At 38.8% G+C, this 20935-nt stretch overlaps 1 protein-coding gene across 3 annotated transcripts in view; it reads right to left on the reverse strand.

The window, feature by feature from the left end:
- Positions 1-15453: 15453 nt before the first annotated feature.
- Positions 15454-20935, reverse strand: part of LOC129775269 (odorant receptor coreceptor-like) — a 45685-nt gene continuing 40203 nt past the window's right edge. Inside the window, exons 1-4 of one of the 3 annotated variants that reach the window (XM_055779781.1) lie at positions 16560-16628; positions 16098-16197; positions 15931-16029; positions 15454-15863 (exon numbers count right to left, since the gene is read on the reverse strand). In XM_055779781.1, coding sequence (XP_055635756.1) covers positions 15654-15863; positions 15931-16029; positions 16098-16197; positions 16560-16609 — 459 coding nt within the window. In that variant the 5' untranslated portion in view covers positions 16610-16628 and the 3' untranslated portion in view covers positions 15454-15653. Of the gene's footprint in view, positions 15864-15930; positions 16030-16097; positions 16198-16256; positions 16383-16559; positions 16629-20935 lie in introns of those variants that run through there. The other 2 variants (XM_055779780.1, XM_055779782.1) reach the window with 2 other exon arrangements.

The raw sequence follows: 20935 nt of genomic DNA on the forward strand, positions 1-20935 counted from the left end.
AAAAAGCAAGCATAGTGTAGAGCAGCAAAAGAAAAATGAGGCGCTCAGAAGGAACAAAGGGGTAAGTGACATGGTCGATTTCCTATTCATCAACTCTCTCTTTTGGTCATAACTTAGCTGAAAACACATTCCTAGCTGTATTCGACAGTTTGGGAGATAGGTCAGAACCCCATCTATCGGTTTCTATAGTAAACTCAAATCGGAACGTTTTTGCAGCGGAGTTATCAACGAAAGAAACAGTTGATGAAGAATTGAATCGTCACTTAAACCCCTTTCCTTCTGAGCCCCTCAAATATTAAATAGGACGTACGTCATCGGTTTTCATGCCGTGAATCAGGGCTCGGCATAGTCATAGTCAACTGAGGATAGTCAGCTGACTATGGGGAAATTCCCCTCCGTGTTCAGTTGGAAATGACTTTTAGCTTCTTCACGCAGTTTCTCCGCCAAAACGACCAAACAGTCAGTCAGGCGTTTAGTAGCTTTCCCCCTGTTCGACTCGACTATCTCATTTCATTCTTCCCCGTCAAAATGTTTTCATTGAATTTTGAAGTGACTTCCCCCAAAACTAATACGTTCCTCTCTCATGTACCACACGTATGCATGTATCGATGTTTGAGTTCAACGTGGTTTGACGTATACTACAGGTGAGCTAGATTGTTTTGTATCGTAGACGAAAATTACTCACACGTATCAAATAGCGTGCAATGTTGTGCCCAAACGCTACTTACTAATACTCACGCGAGGACCTTTATAGTATACCTAATAACTGTCTAAGTTCATTGGTTTGAGTTCACGATGGATAGACAATAAACCGTCCATTATGTAACTACTTGTTTGCATCAGATATCAAGTTTTCGTTTCACTTCATATGGATGTAAAAATAGGATTGTATACACGGGTATGAAATTAGTGTCAGGGGGAAATGAAAGTGTGGATTGAAGTCAGTTGAATGAAGAGGCAGATTTGTATTCATTAGTCGCGTCAGTTGGCCTTGTTGGAGGAGGTGATGTATCTCCCACCATAGTTGCTGGTAGTTTTGATTGTTTAATTGGAATTCTTCCACATACTACATGGACTGCAAAGTCCCGGGATTATTTTTGGACAAAGCTATATTTATTCCTCTACACAGTTACCTTCGAGAGCAACACTTGGTATAGCGAGTTTTCAACATTTCGATTCCCTTTCTGTAGTACGAAACATCTAAGTCTTCGAAATATGCCACTCAGTGCCACTCTGAAGGCTACCTATTGAACTCACGAGTGTGGTAATGGGTCACGTTTCATTCATTGTTACAAAAAGTCGAAAAAAGTCCACTCGACTACACTTCAACAACGCCAAACCGGCTGTTAAATCATCAACGCGCCGCTGTTTCTGGTCGATGGTCAGCAAACGCGGCACCCATCGTGCGGATAGCTTTTTCATGTCCAAAATGTCATTTCATTTTTCAATGTCGAAAAATATATCCCACTCGTTCTTTTGAAATGCCTATGACCTCAGCTTACTCGCGTAATTTCACTTCACGAGTGTTCAATACGTGTAAATGCGCTTGTTTTACAATTTCTGGATTCCTAGCCTCGTTTGGCCTTCCAGAGCTACTACGGTGCTTGTACGGCCCATTTTAAATTTGCTCTCGTTGCTCTCGAAGGAGCAGAAGTGGAATAACATTTCGTCAACAACTGCATTGAATGTTCCGAAGTTTTTCCCATTAAATGCTCGATCAAAATACGATATTTCTCTTTTTTCATTTACTATGCGAAGTGTCATGAAACTTCACTCATAAGCTAGTGACAGATGAACCTCTTGAAATGAATCTTGTTCTTTTTTAGTGGCGCCATCTGCTCAAAAATCCCGGGACTTTCCAGCCCATGTAGTAAAAATGAAGAAATATTTTCTACTAGTGTGTTACAGAATATTTCTAAAAGTCTAATGGAATCAGATGAAATACGGGAGAAAAAATATCGCAAAACTGTGGAATTTTTTTTCGATACTGCGTTGGGATTCCCTGCAAAAATGGAAGACTAGTCTAAAAGAAGCACAACAATACAAATGGATTGTATTAAAGTTAATTCCTGAATGATTCAGAGAATCAGAGATTCAATATAGCAGATTAGTATTAAACTTTCTGTTCAGACAGTTGAGAATAGTTTTTTATGATTGTACAATGGTTAAAATAATTAGAATTGATGAGATTAAAAGATGGTACAAAGAAGCCGAGTCAGTTGCAAAATATTGGGAGTAAATATTTTCAGAAATTGCGAACGAATTTCTAGAGTATAATGAATTCATGGGGTTTTCTGATCATATTTTGTGTCTGCCTGGCAGTACCACACCGATTGGAAGGATTTTTTCTTCGAAGAATAATATGTGGACGTGAAAGTCGGAAGATAATTGCCAAACAGAACTTTGATTTGGTATATTACTATGAAATTTATGATAAAATTGCTAATAATCATAATTTCCTTCGCCAAGTTTGATTGTTTGGTTTTCGGTTTTATTCACTCAATATGTTTTGCCAAAGTACACTCGACAAAAAAATTCGAGGAACAGAGTGCGAATTCGGAAATTTTAAGTGATTTTTGACATGCTGTAACTTCGTAAAAAATCAACGCATATCGATGGGATGTACATCATTTTGAAGCTATAACTGTCAGAATATTTTACGTACACATTTTTATCTTGTTGTGTGTAAAATCGATTTTTCTCTATTTTTCCAAAGATTTTCTGGACTAACACAGTTTTTTGCTAACCAACTCAACTGCAAATCCAATTAACCTTACCAACCAGATTTTATTCGTTTCCTGGAATGTTTCTATAGGACCTTCTCATACAGAGATATTTCAGTTTGAATGAAAAATTACCCCTTCGTCTTTGATGATGAATTATTCAATAAACAACCATTGCGCCGCAAAAAGAGTTAATTTAGAAATTTCGATGCAGTATAAGAATCTATTTTTCTTTATATCTATAAAGGTTTAATGCAACCCTCAGATGTTTAAATAGCTTCCCCCAATACGGAAAAAAGTTCATTCGTGCTAAAATACCTTATTGGGATCATGCCTACAGACAGCAAGTGGAAATCACTCCAACTAATAGCGATACGACACCCTGATAAGGCTTACAACAAACAGGGGCCCGCCACAAAAGATCAAATAACTGGTCGTATTGGAAAATGTACCCAACGGGGGAAAAAAAGAATCCATTTTATTTTCATTTTGTGTTTGTTTGTTTGGATTTATTGGTGTACTGATGTAGTTTGGAATTATAGAGCCTTTAAGCTTTCTCAGTTCATTCGCCTCCAACTTTGAAACAGACAAATTTGAGCTGGAGTTTGAGTTTGGGTAGACTGTACAATTCGTAGTTGCTCTCCGTGATTGACCTGAACCAACGAAATTGCACAAAGAACACATCGAATAACGCTTATCAATAACGCGTAGCAAATCATTCTCAGTGTACAAGTTTTAGTTATTCGAAATTTAAATAATCAATAACGACGCCGGCCACGTTCTTACAGTCACCAGGAGAAGGGAAGGAATGTTAGTATGATATTCGTAGCCCGAAGGCCAGAAGGGTCGCCTTTATAGCGTGGTTCCTTAGCGATTATCATGGAAAGGATAGTTGTTAATGAAGAGAGGTAAGAATCAGTATTCATTGAGGTAAGTGATGTGATTATATAAACACGAACTATCGATCACTCGACGGAAAGGTATTCCGAAACTCCTATGAGTCACAACACTCATCGTAGATGATCCTGAGAAGGGAAACCTTTATTCTGTTATCTATCGCGCGTATCTTCTATTGAGCTCCAATCCCGGAGATCTTTCTTTAGGAAACCTGATAAGATAACCAAAAGAACTTTTCTATAAGCATTCGGACCTGCAAAATATTCCGCTATTTAACGCGCGTCTTCTTTATCGAATTCAAATGGAGACAAAGGAGTGTTTTTTTTAGGAAACCTAAGAAGGCAACCGAGAGGACTTCTCTAAAAGCAATCGGACGCCGGTATTGTAAGGTATCCAACGGACGTACTCTTTATTAAACTTCTATTGTGACGATCATGAGTTATCTTTAGGAAACCTGACAAGACCACTGGGAGAGCTTTCTATAAACGTACCGTCGATATATTCTGTTATTTATCGCATGTATCTTTTAACGAACTCCAATTGCGGCGGCGGGGGGTTCACTTTAGGAAATCCGAGAAGGCAGCTGAAATAACTCCTGAAAAAGTATTCAGACCGGTGATATAGTTGTTTATTCACAGTTATCTTTGGAAAATCGATAACGATAATTACTCACACAAAACTCCTCTAACCTTGAAACAGACAAATTTGAAAAATTAAACTAAACAACTCGGTCTTGAGAAATACCATTTGGAAAGCCTTACTGCCGTTCGGTCGCTAGCCAGATGACTGACAAATCGTGAATGACTTATTTGTAGGTTTATCGATAAATCATTCAATTTTCGTAATTTCAATTATTGTTTCCGGGTTAAAAGTGACTAAAGGTGTTTTTCAGCGTTGAGAGTTGTGTCCTTCAGCGGACACCCAAAAATAATTCTTCACCGTCGCGTTACCTTTAGTTTGCTTCATTTGTTTCGACTCCGCTGTCACCACACCCTAGATTCGGCTCGAATTTTCTGTTGCCGTTCTGCGTCTTCTGAGATGTTTCTTTCTGTGTTGGAGAAGTAATTTTGCTAAAAGATACTAGAAAGCTACTTATATATTAGATCAGTATTTCAGTATCAGTGCTCTAGCTAGCGAGCAATCAGTACATGCTAATGTTTAGAATTAATTTGACAATCTCCTCAAACTGCTTCGCGAATCGCTTCGCTATCAAATATTTGTATCAAGGAGTTTATAGTTAAATTTCTTCAATGTTTGTTCTCGCCAGCAATAATTTCCCAGTTCTATTTGAACAATATGGTCGTGTCTTGGACATCACCCTTCTTTATTTTTTTCGGTCCGTGACACCATGGATTAATACGAGTTTGTTTTTTTTTTAACAGTATTATAGTGATTTTCAACTCATTTGGTTGGTTCGTCACTTTTACTTTCATTTTTGGAAGAATGTCGGGAGTGAGAATTGAACTCGTGACCTTTAGCGTGAGAGGCATGGATGTTACCACTACGCCAGATCGCCTCCCCCACACGAGTTTGTGACCCCTATGAAAAAATTGAGTACCGCTGATCTAATCTCTATCAGGATAATTGTTGTATTTATTGAACTACGGCATAATGTAGATTACTACATTGTTTTCAAAGAATGTTTCTCAGCTTGTCTATAAATCCGGAACCTCAAACATGCACGACAAACGATATCTTATGAAACACAATGAGGCAAGAGCGAAGCACCACCGGAGATCACAACACAGTATGCATCCCATTAGATGATGCGTATCAATCAACAAGATCCAGTGTCCCACGGTCACCACCGGTGATGACCAGGGATGTGCTGAAATGTTCCGAGCGCCAAGCTGTTGATAACGTGGTACAGTGTTCGCCCGTCAAACCACGCAACGACAGTAAAAACAGCAATTCCGTGCCTACCCCCCCCCCCCCCCCCCACTGGGTAGCACGTACCTTTAGCAGAGCGCCTTTCTCGAAGCCCAAAGATTTTCTTGCTACTGCAATATGAACGATCTCTCCATTTGCCGGTGCCATTGTATTCGATAAACCCCTTGAGAGCAGCCTCGCCGCTGCGACCAACCCAAAACTTAAAGATAAATGGTTTCGGTGGCAATCGAGTTCGCAGCCACGTTGTGTCACTTCTTCAAGCGACGTTTATCCACACGGTCCACTAGCGGTAGCGATATCCTTTCCGCATTACAGTACTGATCCGATTTTCGTGGTTTAAAATTGTTTGAAGAAAAATTAAAGCGGAACATAACAAGAATGAATGAGGGAATTAAACTTGGAATGTTTTTTGGTAGTATTACGACTTCCCTGTGAACCGAAAAGGCGGGTCTCACTGTACAAACAACCAAAGCCAAGAGACATAGTGAAGCAGAGACATGTTTTTTTTGTCTTGACGATAGCCGTCTGTGCAACGTGTGCCTCTCGGGGATATGCATGTGCGCGCATACCGAAAGATCCCCAATGTTCCAATGGGGAAAGCCGACTCGTTTGTTTTGCTTCTCGTTGCGTTGTTTTTAGACCAACGGTTTACCAACTGATGACGACGGTCGTGTGTGTATTCCTGCCATGTATATGCATGCAAACCCCATTTTCTAGTCCACGACGTGTCCTCAGTTTTTCCCACTCCCAAACCGCTTCTTCTAATAACACACTCATCATCTCCACCAGACTAACGGTCGCCCCGCCAATGGATGGGTTTCCAGTGTGACCCGTGTGCACATTTAAGTCTTTTCCCACAACCATGCTGCAGCGCCGAAGATCTGCATGTTTGTTATGAAGATTTCCCTTCGCAAATAAATTTCATTAAATTTAAAATATGTATACCGAGAGCACCGAACAAGGAACGGCTTTATTTCCGTCCTCTCACAAACGCTGGATCGTCGGGTGGGACAATGCTGTCACGGTTGGCCCGGGGATGGACGATTCTCTACAGTAATCATGGGGTAGTTTTGATGATGGGCAACAGCTGAACTCTAACGTCTCGAGAGGCAGAAGCTCCCTGCGAAAGATGCTCGGCATTAACAAACAACATAAATTTTACATGATGAAATTTATGCTTCCAAAAAGATATGTGGAACACAAGCAAACATGTGTGTGCATGGATGAAGTATGATTAATGTGATGCTGCGTGTATGATAGGCTTCGCAAAACAGACAGTGAATTATGACGAACGATTCAAATCGATGTTGATACAATGCAGGCGGCAAATCCTCGTTCACAGTAACGCAGAAATATACGCAGAAATAACTTCATTCGATTGAGCTATCGAGAATAAATGGAAATTATCATTATTTATTTGGAACGGGTGACCAGGTTGAATGTGCTTGACGATGGGTGACACCAATCAAGTGCTGTTCCTTTTTGACCATGCAAAAAATTGTCACACTCATTAACCACACCAATTGGTAGAAAACACTGTGAGAGAGTCATTCAATTCAATCGTAAAATGAAACAAAATTGATTGAATAGCACCAATGATTCTAGCAGGAAACTCTCCCACTCTTACAATATCATCGTTTATGATATTTTGGAACTCGCATGCTTTATACGTGAGAATGTTCAAAAATGTGTTTATAGCGAACCAAATCATTGTCACGTCATACTGAAATGAGTGTATTATAGCAAACCATACAGTTGTAATACGCATTTCACTAATAAAACACCCACCAACAATTGAACCGGGTGCACGCGTAAAACAAAACCCTCCGAAGAGAGACTCACTGAAAACCATTTCCATGATTTATAAAACACGTCACATCCTTTTTTACACCGTAATAAACAAATATAAATCAAAACTTTAATAAGCCATAAAACTCCATTCATTCCCGGCTTTGTTCTTGGGAGGCTTCTTTGTACGTATTACATCATTCAAAAGAGGCACACCCTCGCAACAATTTGCACCTTGCTGTTTCGGAGCCTTCGCGTGCCAACTGGCGCGTCGCACGTAAATCGATTATTATCTGCAAGTAACCATCATCATCATCATCATCACCGCCATCGTCATCAACAGCGCTTCTGACTTCTCAGCCACGGCGGTATTCATCAAGTTTCACCCCCGAAAAGAAAGACCTACGCAAGATGAATAACACGAGGCGCCATAAAACGGCAGTATCTTACTGCGGTTTTATTACTTCGTTATTATGATGTTTTCATTTGCATTTGTTGCCATCACGAGAAGGGAGAGAGGAGATTTTTTAGCTCCAATGGTTTACGCCTTTGTCGCAGTGCTTCATTACCCTTTGTTGATTGTGGAGGAGAAGCTGGTCCACTGCACGAGCAGTTTTAACGTCCCAACATTCGGTGCATGATTGGAAATGAGGATGATTAGATGGGGATGAGAAAAGTCGCAGCAAAGCTAGTGCCAGAAGAGCTCAATCCTCTTCAAAAATTCCATCGCAATCAAGTGACTGAAGACATGATTGAACGATCAAATTTTGATCTCACGTTCATAGTAACTGGCGACAAGACATGGGTGTGACTTTTTCCTACTTAAAGGGTGTCCCACATCAAATTGTATCACGGAAAAAACGTTGAAGAAAAGAAGCCATTGAGAATTTTCTCTTGAAAATTTGGGTAGAAGTTGTTCCGAGAGTATTGTATTTTTATCGCTGTAAATTTTTTGATAATTGGAAAAAACTAGAAGAGGGTTATATCTGTTATATAATCGCAAGGTGGACGTAGGACTATCGTTATCTTAGCATTCAATAAGTAACAAACATATAACTCTAAGACATTTTATCTTCCGAAGAAAGTGATTATCATACCACTTCATTGAGCCGTACAATAATTATTAACGCTCAAAAGATGAATCGATTCCTCTTCGGAAATTCCAAGCGCTAATAACATTGCAACACGGCAACGCTCGTCAACACCCTTCGCGTGCAAATGAAGAGGCCCTGAAAAGTCTGAAATTTGAATCAATTCCACCAATATTCTTTCGCCCTTGCGCATTGCGATTTTCTTTTTCCTCTACTCAAGAGAGACCTTAAGGGTAATCATTACAGCTCGGACAATGAGGTGAAGGTGGCTATCGCGTCCTAGATTCGAGAAAAGTCGGAAGATTTTATCAGTGACGGTTTAAAAAAAGATTGTAACACGTTGGGAGAAATGTGTGATGCTTAACTGTGAATAGTAACCGCTCTTGGTTGCGATTGCATCACGCGACACCCAATCGATTTTGCAAATGCGAAAACGAATCTATTTGATCCGACGCATTTCCATGACCTGTGTATGACCTGTACACGCAGTGGCAACATAGGAACTGATGCTCTTGGTTGCGATTGCATCACGGGACACTCAATCGATTTTTCAAATGTATGCGAAAACGAATCCATTCGCTCCGATGGATTTCCATGACCTCTCCACGCAGTGGCAAAATAAAAACTGATGCTCTTGGTCTCAATTGCATCACGGGAACTGAATGCGCAAATTTTCCTTTGCTCGAGCACTTCTGACCCATTCCATGAGGTTATGCACCAGAGAACCAAATTTCAATTCTAGTTTTAGAATAAAATTTAAAACGTTATTTGAATAAGCACTAGTTATATCATGAATTTTTTGTGACAAATTTAATTTTTATGCAAAAACCTTTGAGAGAGGCCAGTACAAAAAACTACATAATTATATTTGAAATATTTTAGGTTTTCTCTATTTATATGTTTCTTGAGATATATCTGCACATGTTTAACCAAACTTCAATGTCTAAAGGGTGTGTCACATCAAATTGCATCACGGAAAAAACGCTGTAGAAATTCGCCCAGTAGACCGATCCTTTTGAAAATTTTAGACAGTAAAATAAAAACTATTGAACAACTTTTGGCATTTTCTTTTTATTCACCTTCCCCTTTACCCCGTCCATAAGGTTCTGTACAACGTCAGGTTGTAGTTTTTTTTTTGAACAGAAATCCATTTTCTCTTGAAGTCCGCCTCCGATTTGACAACTTCTCCTCCGATTTGGCCCAATATTTCTCCATTGGGCGAAGCTCCGGCGCGTTGGGCGGGTTCATTTCCTTTGGCACGAAGGTGACCCCGTTGGCTTTGTACCACTCCAACACGTCCTTTGAATAGTGGCACGAAGCGAGATCCGGCCAGAAGATGGTCGGGCCCTCGTGTTGCGTCAATAGTGGTAGTAAGCGCTTCTGTAGGCACTCCTTAAGGTAAACCTGCCCGTTTACCGTGCCGGTCATCACGAAGGGGGCGCTCCGCTTTCCGCAAGAGCAGATCGCTTGCCACACCATGTACTTTTTGGCAAACTTGGATAGTTTCTGCTTGCGAATATCCTCCTGAACGCTGAATTTGTCCTCTGCGGAGAAGAACAACAGGCCCGGCAGCTGACGAAAGTCCGCTTTGACGTAGGTTTCGTCGTCCATTACCAGGCAATGCGGCTTCGTCAGCATTTCGGTGTACAGCTTCCGGGCTCGCGTCTTCCCCACCATGTTTTGCCTTTCGTCGCGGTTAGGAGCCTTCTGAACCTTGTATGTACGCAGGCCCTCCCGCTGCTTGGTCCGCTGGACGAATGAACTTGACAAATTCAGCTTATTGGCGACATCCCGGACCGAACTTCTCGGATCACGTCTAAACTGCTTAAATACGCGCTTGTGATCTTTTTCACTGACGGAGCATCCATTTTTGCCGTTCTTCACCTTCCGGTCGATGGTTAGGTTCTCGAAGTATCGTTTTAGTACTCTGCTGACCGTGGATTGGACGATTCCCAGCATCTTACCGATGTCCCGATGTGACAACTCCGGATTCTCGAAATGAGTGCGCAGGATTAATTCACGACGCTCTTTTTCGTTCGACGACATTTTTCCAAATTTACGAAAAATTGACAGTGAAGCATGGCCAACGTGATCTATACACTCTTATCTGATTATAAGCGAAAGCTAAAGATATAATTCATAAAAATTAAATTTCTACAGCGTTTTTTCCGTGATGCAATTTGATGTGACACACCCTTTATATACCATTGAATGGGTGATTAAATGGTTGTTTGAAGAGCCGTAGGTAGACCTACGTTTCATTTTGTAATTTATGAGAAACAAGCATTTGAAAACCGGTATTTTGAAGCGTTGTCAGCGTTTGGTTGAGATCGGTTCACAAATAGAGGAGTATCAACTGTCTCCAGAAGTTGTTGTCACGTCACGAAAAGTATACGATCCATTCCAGTGTGACGTAATAACATTTTGACTTACTACAAACACTTTTTTTTTTGCGTTTTCATGAATGAAGCACACAAAATTAAACGATGTTATAGTTTAATTAAGAAAATTTCCCACAAGAATCATCAGTTGGAGAATATTTTATAGTTAGATTGGCTTGTTGTCAGTCGAATACTTTTGTGACGTGGCAACACCTGACTTTTTGCTGTTTCGGACTGTTGAACATTAAATATTAATTTAATTTAATTAGTTACAGTTCCGTTTAAAAAAATACAAATGATCTTCTCCTATGTTTTATCAACAATATATGAACGTAGATTCCATAATATAAGATATGAACTTATTTCAACTTCCGGTTTGCTGATGGTAGTATTAAATGCTAAAAAGACGGGTGGGTAATGTCGGGGACATAACCGGAGTGACGTAGGACTATACAAAGGGGACAGCTTTTGTTAAATATATTTTGAATATATTGTTTTATTTTCTTCTCCTACGTGAATACCTACCTATCTACCTGAAAAATGGATTAGTTTACTGTATACTCTTTATGAACATGTTGATGGTTCTGAAAAGAACCTTTGGTGTTGTGTTTTTGTTATCACTCGATATCCCCATCTTGTTCGGTTGAACCTTCCTGTTTAGCTATTGCGTTTGCCACTCGCCACAGCTTTCACAGTTGGAAAATTTCTTCCCATCCAGTTTGTGACATGTTGTTCAGTAAATTACATTTAATGCGACGTGCCGAAGAAACACTCAGTGTCGCATTGGAGGCGATTTTAACCTGTAATTGAACATTTGCGATGACAGTGGTACAGTGTCGACTTTCAATGTGGGTTCATAATTTGGATCTCTATGTTTACAAAAATGTCCAACTAAATATGTCGCATTACATGTCCGTCCAATTAGCTAAATGTCGAAGTAATTGTAAATTACTGTACTTTCAATCTGGAAACAATTTGAGAATTGGTGAAAGTTGAATAATCAGGAAAATCCCCAACTATCAATAAGCTCAGAACAACTGCCAAATTCACATACTCATCACATCCTGGCAAACAAATTATGAAAAAATAAATTTGTGTTTTATTATTATTTTGGATATTATTTTAGAATACATTGAACTGTATTTCGTAAACTCTTTTTTAAAGGTTTAATGGCCCTGATAAGCGCCATGTTTTATGGAATGGTATTGGTATTGGTCTGGCAACAAGCGAATTCAGCTGCAAAATTTTCTACAACTGAAGATTCTTGTAGGAAATTTTTTCAATTTCACTTTAAAATCGTTTACCATTTGGAAATCGTGTAATTTATACATGAAAACGAGAAAAAAACCTGTTTTTAGTGAGTCAAACTGTTGTCACGTGACGCTGGAATGGGTCATTTGCAAGCGAGTAAAGCCTGCATGTATTTGCGATGACGATTTCTCCAGTTACTCTGATTTTGCGTCCGTGTTCGGGAACATGTTCCGATCTCCACAAAAGCAATCATCATCAATGAGCTAGATTATTATTATTTCAATACCTTGCTTTCAAAGCAAGTTTTAAGCTATTGAAACGATTTTTCGGAACAATAAGTGACAATCATATAACTCGTTGACATTTTATCTTTCGGATGAAGTGATTATTATACCACTCCATTCAGCCTGTAAAAAGGTATTAACGTCCAGAACCTTGCAGTCCAGCGTCACGCTCTCGTTTTCGAAACTTTGAACTTACACCCGGTACAGAAATGAGAGACGTAGTCCTACGTCAAAATGACATCACTCGAAATGCAACGTCGCGAATTGATTTTGCGCAAGCACCTGAAAATATGAATACATGTTGGATTAATTATGATATGCTATTATTCAAGATTATTTAATCATTTGCAAAACAAAAAATCTTCATTATATGGAATACATATTTGATACAGAAAAATGAATCACCATTCATTTTTTTTCTTTATTTCACTTGAGAATCCATCGCCATTCACGCTTCACACAAACGTAACACGAAGATCAATTCCGTCGACACACAAATTTTGAGTGAACTAACAACACTATGACGTTACTGCAGAACAAATGAGAATGAAATTTGTCCATTTTCCTTCAAAATTTTCAGAATTTTTTTCGATTTTTCTCTCCGTAACATTGATCTACAGGCAGGGACGAATACAATAAAATAAAGCCGGCCTAAATCGGACGATTCCTCCCTTGGGTTTTGCGCTTACCAACTCATCTGACTCATTTAACCTGACGATTTGATGATTTTTATTTATTTAGATATCAAAAATTACAAAAGTGTTTAGAATATGGTAACGTTTTTAATAAATTATAAAAATATCTTTTCGGTGTACCTTTTTTTTAAATTCATTTTGATTTCTTTGCATGAATGAGATATTTCAAATATTATAAATGATTAAATTTTTGTTATCAGTCTACATTTTGTTTAGATCTTGAGTGTTCAAAATTCCAAAAATGTCTTCAAATCCGCAAAGTTTCACTGCAATCGTCACTGCAATGCTGTTGCCATTCAGGTATGAGCAAAATCGCATCGAAATACGTTTAACAACACTCATTCACAGATAAAACTCACCCTTCTATTCTCCGTTTATGCCTCACTTCAATTGAGACAGTAAACATTCACCTATAATCTTCGCAAGTTTCATTCTCGAGTTGATCATAAAAATACTGTCTCGATTCCGCTCATATATTCGCAGAGAATTTTGCATTCTCTCATTTGCCTCTCGGAATGACGATAGATGGTAAGAGAATCAAATTGGAAACATTTGCTTGAGCCAGCGAGTGTCTCTGTAAAATCATTCGTTTTCCACTCAAATAGCAATCATTGAAGCCTCGAACGCGGCAAAAAAATACAGGTAGATAGTTGAAATCGAGTTGTTTACTGTGCACTATTGCAATTACATTTTTGACGTAGGACTACGTCTTTCATTTCTATACCGGGGTGTAAAATCAAAGTTTCGAAAACGAAAGCGTTACGCCGGAGACCGAGATTTTGAGCGTTAATAGCTCCTAAACAACTGAACGAAATGGTATGATAAACACTTCATTCGAAAGATAAAATGTCTACGCGTTATATACTTGTTACTTTCTGATCCAAAAACTTGTTTCAATAGTCTTAAAATTGCTTGAAAGGCTATTGAAATCACCAATCGGTATATAAGCGAGCGCCGCTCGAAAATCCACTCAGTTCAAATTGAACAGCGATTGGATCATGTTGTCGCTGTTGTGGTGAAGCCAACTTCGTTTATCATACAAGCGCGGATGAACGGTGTCACCAAGAGCCTGTTTGTGCACCTCAGGCCAGAAGGGAATCCATCAGGAGGAGAGTGATGCCACAAACGGTTCCCCGGGAAGATCTCGAAGCAGCCGCTGCACACACACACACACACATACACGCGCGGAATTCTTTCCGTTTGGATGCCATTCAGCATCGAGAAAGATCCGGAAAATAATCTGCCAGTTCCTCTAGGAATCTAAAAATACATTCATGTGAAAGAGTTTATTTTGATGTTTTCTATCCATGTAACACTGTGACCAAATATGTTTCAATCAAGTGCTATTAACAGATGGTTATCGAGTTAGCATTAACCACTGGTGGGCTTCCTGTATCGAGGAAAATGTGGAAATATCTAATCGTTACTGAAAATAATCTGCCAGTTCCTCTGGGAATTTAAAATTACATTCATGTGAAAGAGTTTATTTTAATGTTTTCTATCCATGTAACACTGTGACCAAATACATTTGGTTTTATGATTTTTCAATCAATCGCAATTAACAGGATAGCTTCTGAAGATTATTCTTCCCCATCAGTAGAATATTTCCGTATCCAATATTGGATGCATAAAACCTTGTGCCTTCAACGTAACGCTCTTGCTTTCGAAGTTCTCCAAATATTAATTCATTCAGAATGATTTCAGATTCAACTTCAAACAAATGATCTCTAAATCAACGATAGTCCTACGTCACCCTTGCGGTTATACCATAGATATAACCCACTTCCTGTTTTTATTTTCGTTCCAATAAGAATCTTTTGATGGATTAATTGAAGAATGATATTTCAATGAACTTGAATAGAACTTATGTTTGATAAAATTTAAATTTGGAACTTCTATGTTGGTTGCTTCGTGAAATTTCATATCAATGTCCAATTGAAATTCGCATTGAGGCATGTAGCATCGTGTTCCGTTGGGCTCAAAGCGAAAATGGAAATGGGTTGAGTAAACACTCAGAAAGTAAACATTATAAATGAAATTACCTTTTCCATTTCAAATATATTTTCTTTATAATAAAGGGCCTGATTCTCGAATACACTTCACGATGGAAACGAAATGAAATGTATCCGCGATGACAATAGTACGGTGTCGACATCTGGATACGATACTATTTTCCCACTAAAACTTATCATTATAAGAACAAATTATTTTCAGAAATGTTTGTTTGTTTGTTTGAGATTATTTTACCACATGAAGAAAACAAAGTTTTCCATTCACATTGAACACTAATTTGAAACTGAGAAGTTAATTTTCATTGATAATTTTTATTTGAAAAATGCTCATTCTGCCTGAAAACCATAATAATGGCTATGATGATTCACTAACTCGTGGAAAGTAGTTCAATGGCGTGGCAACGTGACACACGAACGTAACACAAATCACTAGATTGTTTGATATTTGTAAACTATTGTATTTTCCACTTTTCACTACTAGAATGGAAATAAATCCCACACTAAATTGAAAGGTGCAATGAAAACTATTTTAAAATAAGTGCTTCTTTACTCATAACAATATCATTCAGCAACATCTGTGTTTGCTCAAACGGTCAGAAGTCGATATTCATATATTAAATAAACCATCCCAAGCGAATAGCTCACAACCGTTCCTTCAACACCAAGTACATCGAATAGGACGTTTGTGCCACCCTGGCGAACTGCTCGCGATCCACGTAGAAGAACTTTGCACCGGTAATACCGTCCTTCTTTTGTGACCTGTGCAGCAATAATGAAAGTGACTTCTGGACGTCCACTGGCAAATTATACCACTGACATTGGTTGTACATTGCCGTTGATACGGCGAAACTCTATTGAGAATGATGAAAATAATTACGGAAGAACAAATAATTTAAAAATAAAACACTACAAACAAACCTCATCCTTAAGTTGGGTTCCGAAATCGCAAAATATGAATGTATCAATAGTGATGACTGTAATCATAATAATCCTATTCCACGCCATCATATCGAATCCCTACAAAACACATTACTCACATTTCAATGATAACGAAAATAAGTTAATTGTAATAAAGGATGTCTTACATCATCTAAGCATATCACCAATGACACCCAGGCAAGTGCCCAGGTCATCATTTGTACCATCATTGCCAGATTTGCGCAATTCTCCAAAAGTTCGATGCACCTGAAAGAGAACATTGATATTTAGCGCTTCCTCGACAATCTCGCTGTTGACGTTTAAACCTTAAACCATTCACGTGTATGTCAATGATTTCAGTTAGTTCTTTTGTCAAATCTTGACCAGAGAATTCAGCCAAGTTTTTCAATCTCGTAGACACCAATCTAAAAATCAACATTGTAGACATGATCGGAGAAATGAGGACTAGGCAGTTGACACCGAACATCAAACCCCCAATGTAGTATGCAATGCCAGCAATTATTGCGTAAATAGTGTAATGACCAAAATTTCCAGTAATATTCAAACCATAAAATCTATTAAATACAATTCATGACTACTAATTTTATTGAATTGATACGATGTCTTACCCTTGTTGCATAAATGGTACATAGTCCGTCTTCTCGGTGCGATTACCCATGTTCAGAAAAAAGTTGACACTGCTATGTGTTACCGGAATTAGAATGAAAAAGTTTAGCATTACCAGTATATATATAAAATACGCTTTAGATCGCTTGTCGATTTGATGATTCGTTTCCTCGATCATTCTTTCCAAGGGTGAATTACGATCCGTTGTCCGCACTTCAAAGTAACAGAACTGTAAGAATGTCATGACAATACTTAAATAAAAAGGTACATACTTCTTGCGTAAATCCCACGAACGATTTCCACCAACTGCTCAATCTTTTCAATATTTCGAGCGAAAATCATCATTTTAATTATGATATTACAATGGAACATAAGTTCCGCCATGTTGCAAATCACGAAATCGACCTGCGTGAATTCGTGATACAATTTGGGAACCGCGACCGCCAAACAGGCCCACGTCCAGGCTAGATAAAATACGCATCGAGGCACACGACCTCCGCGCAATCCCATCGTTTCCAGCAGTTTCAATGTGAAACGCATTACTGCCACAGTGGATATTGGGTGATTCACTTACAATGCTCAGCGGTTCGATGAACATACAGTTGGTACTGTTCACAGTGGAAAAAGGATTCGAATTGCCAGTATTTCTCGAGTGCTCGCTTTTTTGTGGCACTTCCAATGTGTCAATTGCTGGTGAGCCACGGAGGACTAGGCTAGCCTCTAATTGGACCAAATTAGCACCCCTAACCATTGGAAGTTGTCCATAAATATATAATATGTGTAATTTGGAAAATCGCTGATATTGTAACACATTGAAAATTCAATGGTGTTGTGACGATATTGTTTACAAGTTCGAATGATACGCTATTCAATTTGTACAAAACGAGTATATGAATAATGAAGTTTTGTGACGTCTTTCATTCAAAACATACAACAACAGATTGAAAACAATGACATTTTACCACATTACCCAAAAACTTACAAGCTTGAACGTTGCATCGCTGTCAATTCGTCTTTGGAAATATGTAGTAATGAAAAGAATGCAATAAAACGAGGAAATTTAACCTGTTTTGTCAACCTAACATTTTATTCCTAACTTTTGGGTGACTAGCTAACACCAGAAATGTTTCAGAGATGTGTTTACGAACTCAATACTACACCCACAATTAATTTTTAGAACATTTTTTGACATACTAAAATCATTTTAAATGGGCACAAAAGTTTCATAAAAAGTAATATCCACCCATACTTACACAGCATTTACTCAAGTGAGAGGCTAGTTTGTGTATAATATCACAGTAATATAAGAACAATATAGGAGAGCCAAAAATTGTAAGGGGTTGTATCTAGGACACGACCGCATATTTTCGACGTAGAACTACGCAATTATATGATGCAATCCACTTGTTTACCACTTCGAATATTATTTGAGAATGAATTATGTTGGTAATAGATTATGTTCTTCGTTACAAATAAATTTGATAAACGTCCTTTTACGTTTGATATGATGCCTAGGACTAGCAAAATACAATACATTTGGCATCAAAAACAAAATTTCGAAAACCCCGATTTCCTGTACTCCCCCCTTGGGTGATTTTTCGATTTTCAAAAAACTCATACTTTGACCGCTTTGCGCCACTCTTCCTTAAGTCCGATTGAGCTGATATTTTGCATAGGCTGTTTTTTCGAGGTGCTGAACATTTTTTATGGAGTAACTTTTTGAAATTCGAGATGACCATTTTCATTGGCACCCTAATATACACTGAAGTCGCTTTTTAAGCGGTTTTTCTACGTGGCTCGTTTTACGTGGTTTTAGGAATTTATACGGTTTATCTATACACTGATTACGGAATTTACGTGGTTTTGTTACGCGAATTTCGGAATTTACACGGTTTTTTTACGCGTCAAGTATCGACTGTGTAAAAAGTGTCTTCAGTGTCAAAAAATTCAATTCAAACTTTTCATGAAATAAGTTTGTATTGTTTCACTGATTAGTAGCTGAGAAAAAAAGAGAAACAGATATCATGGTTGTAGCATGCAAAAAAAATCATTTTATTAATTGTTAGAATATGGGTTGCATTTCAAAATAACAATTCACTGTTTGTTTCAAAATAACAATTCACTGTTTGTTAGATTTTTACACGGATTTTGAAATTTACGCGGATTTTGGAATTTACGCGTTTTTTTACGCGGTATTGGAATTTACGCGATTTTCCTTTACGCGGCACGTATCCCCCGCGTAAAAAGCGACTTCAGCGTTCCCTGGAATTTGTCATTTTAAATCTTCCCGCTGAACATTTTTCAAATTTAATTTTTTGTATTGTGTGATATTTTCGTAAATTTTTGATGTATAAAATTTTATTAATTAGTGTCCACAAAGAGTCTTAGTGCTTTATGTTCGTTACCATCATACAGGAAGTATGGTAACGGAGATTTCATCCCAAAAATATTTCTGCTTATTTTAAATCTTCAGTTTGAAATTCAAAACTTTACTTAAGATGTTTCGGATTGTACGATTTGGGTCAAATATATATATCGTTTTTTTTTTTGTATGATTTACAATCCATTAAACCTTCCCAACTAAGCTCCGGGAGTTTCTGCCGAGTCACTGCAGACTTATGTGGCCTTGCGTTGTCTTGATGGAACACAGCGCCTCTTCTGTTGGCCAATTCTGGCCATTTCTGGTCAATCGCTAGCTTGAAACGGTCCAGTTGTAGAGACAGTAGAGATCTGAATCTAGTGTTTGGCCATACAAAAACAACTCATAACAAATAATTCATTTCAAGTTTCACCAAATACACAGAACCACAGAACACAGAACGTAGAACTTTCGAGACCGGTTTTAGCCACCGTTTGAGCTCCTTCACCACGCCTCAACCATGATCATTTTCGCACAATATTGTCGTATGTGACCAATTTTTCATCCTCAGTCTCCTTCGTTACATCCGTTTAAAAGATGGGTCGATTTTATCCTGTTCGGCTTAGCCTTCGCAGATGGAAATTCGATCCATCATGCTTTTTTGAGTTAATTGGTTTGTCACCAAAACACTGAGCTTCTGGTTGAATCCAGCGCAAATGGTTTAAAACTGTTTTATGGACGATCTTTAGCTCCTGGGCAATGTTAGACTACTTACATGCCGTTCAACTTCAATTATCTCTGTGATTTTATCCGCATTCAAAATAATGAATTTCTTTTTCCCCCAACGTAATATCTCTCGAATTATGGATCTGTTAATTGTTCGTTATGTTTTTCCTCTGTTTCTTTGGTGTATTTGCCTGTTAGTTGTTGTTGTTCTTTTGTTTTTCGAGAATTTTGAGAGTTATTTGTAGAAATATCGGTCTGTTGTGATTTGAAAGTTGTGGTCTGTTTCCATAGTTTCCATACTGCCTCGAATGGATTGATCTACATTCATTGGTGAAGGTTGTCGGAAGAAATTTGTGGGAGTTGATTGTGGTTTTTGGAAGCAATTTTGCGGAAATTGTTCGTTAAATCGTTGATTATTAAAGGGTGTGTCACATCAAATTGCATCACGGAAAAAACGCTGTAGAAATTTAATGTTTAGGAATTATATCTTCAGCTTTCGCTTATAATCAGATAAGAGTGTATAGATCACGTTGGCCATGCTTCACTGTCAATTTTTCGTAAATTTGGAAAAATGTCGACGAACGAAAAAGAGCGTTGTGAATTAATCCTGTGCACTCATTTCGAGAATCCGGAGTTGTCACATCGGGACATCGCTAAGATGCTGGGAATCGTCCAATCCACGGTCAGCAGAGTACTAAAACGATACTTCGAGAACCTAACCATCGACCGGAAGGTGAAGAACGGTAAAAATGGATGCTCCGTCAGTGAAAAAGATCACAAGCGCGTAGTTAAGCAGTTTAGACGTGATCCGAGAAGTTCGGTCCGGGATGTCGCCAATAAGCTGAATTTGTCAAGTTCATTCGTCCAGCGGACCAAGCAGCGGGAGGGCCTGCGTACATACAAGGTTCAGAAGGCTCCTAACCGCGACGAAAGGCAAAACATGGTGGGGAAGACGCGAGCCCGGAAGCTGTACACCGAAATGCTGACGAAGCCGCATTGCCTGGTAATGGACGACGAAACCTACGTCAAAGCGGACTTTCGTCTGCTGCCGGGCCTGTTGTTCTTCTCCGCAGAGGACAAATTCAGCGTTCCGGAGGAGATTCGCAAGCAGAAACTATCCAAGTTTGCCAAAAAGTACATGGTGTGGCAAGCGATCTGCTCTTGCGGAAAGCGGAGCGCCCCCTTCGTGATGACCGGCACGGTAAACGGGCAGGTTTACCTTAAGGAGTGCCTACAGAAGCGCTTACTACCACTATTGAAGCAGCACGGGGGCCCGACCATCTTCTAGCCGGA

This window comes from Toxorhynchites rutilus, chromosome 3 (assembly GCF_029784135.1).
Source record: "Toxorhynchites rutilus septentrionalis strain SRP chromosome 3, ASM2978413v1, whole genome shotgun sequence".
NCBI lineage: Eukaryota > Metazoa > Arthropoda > Insecta > Diptera > Culicidae > Toxorhynchites > Toxorhynchites rutilus.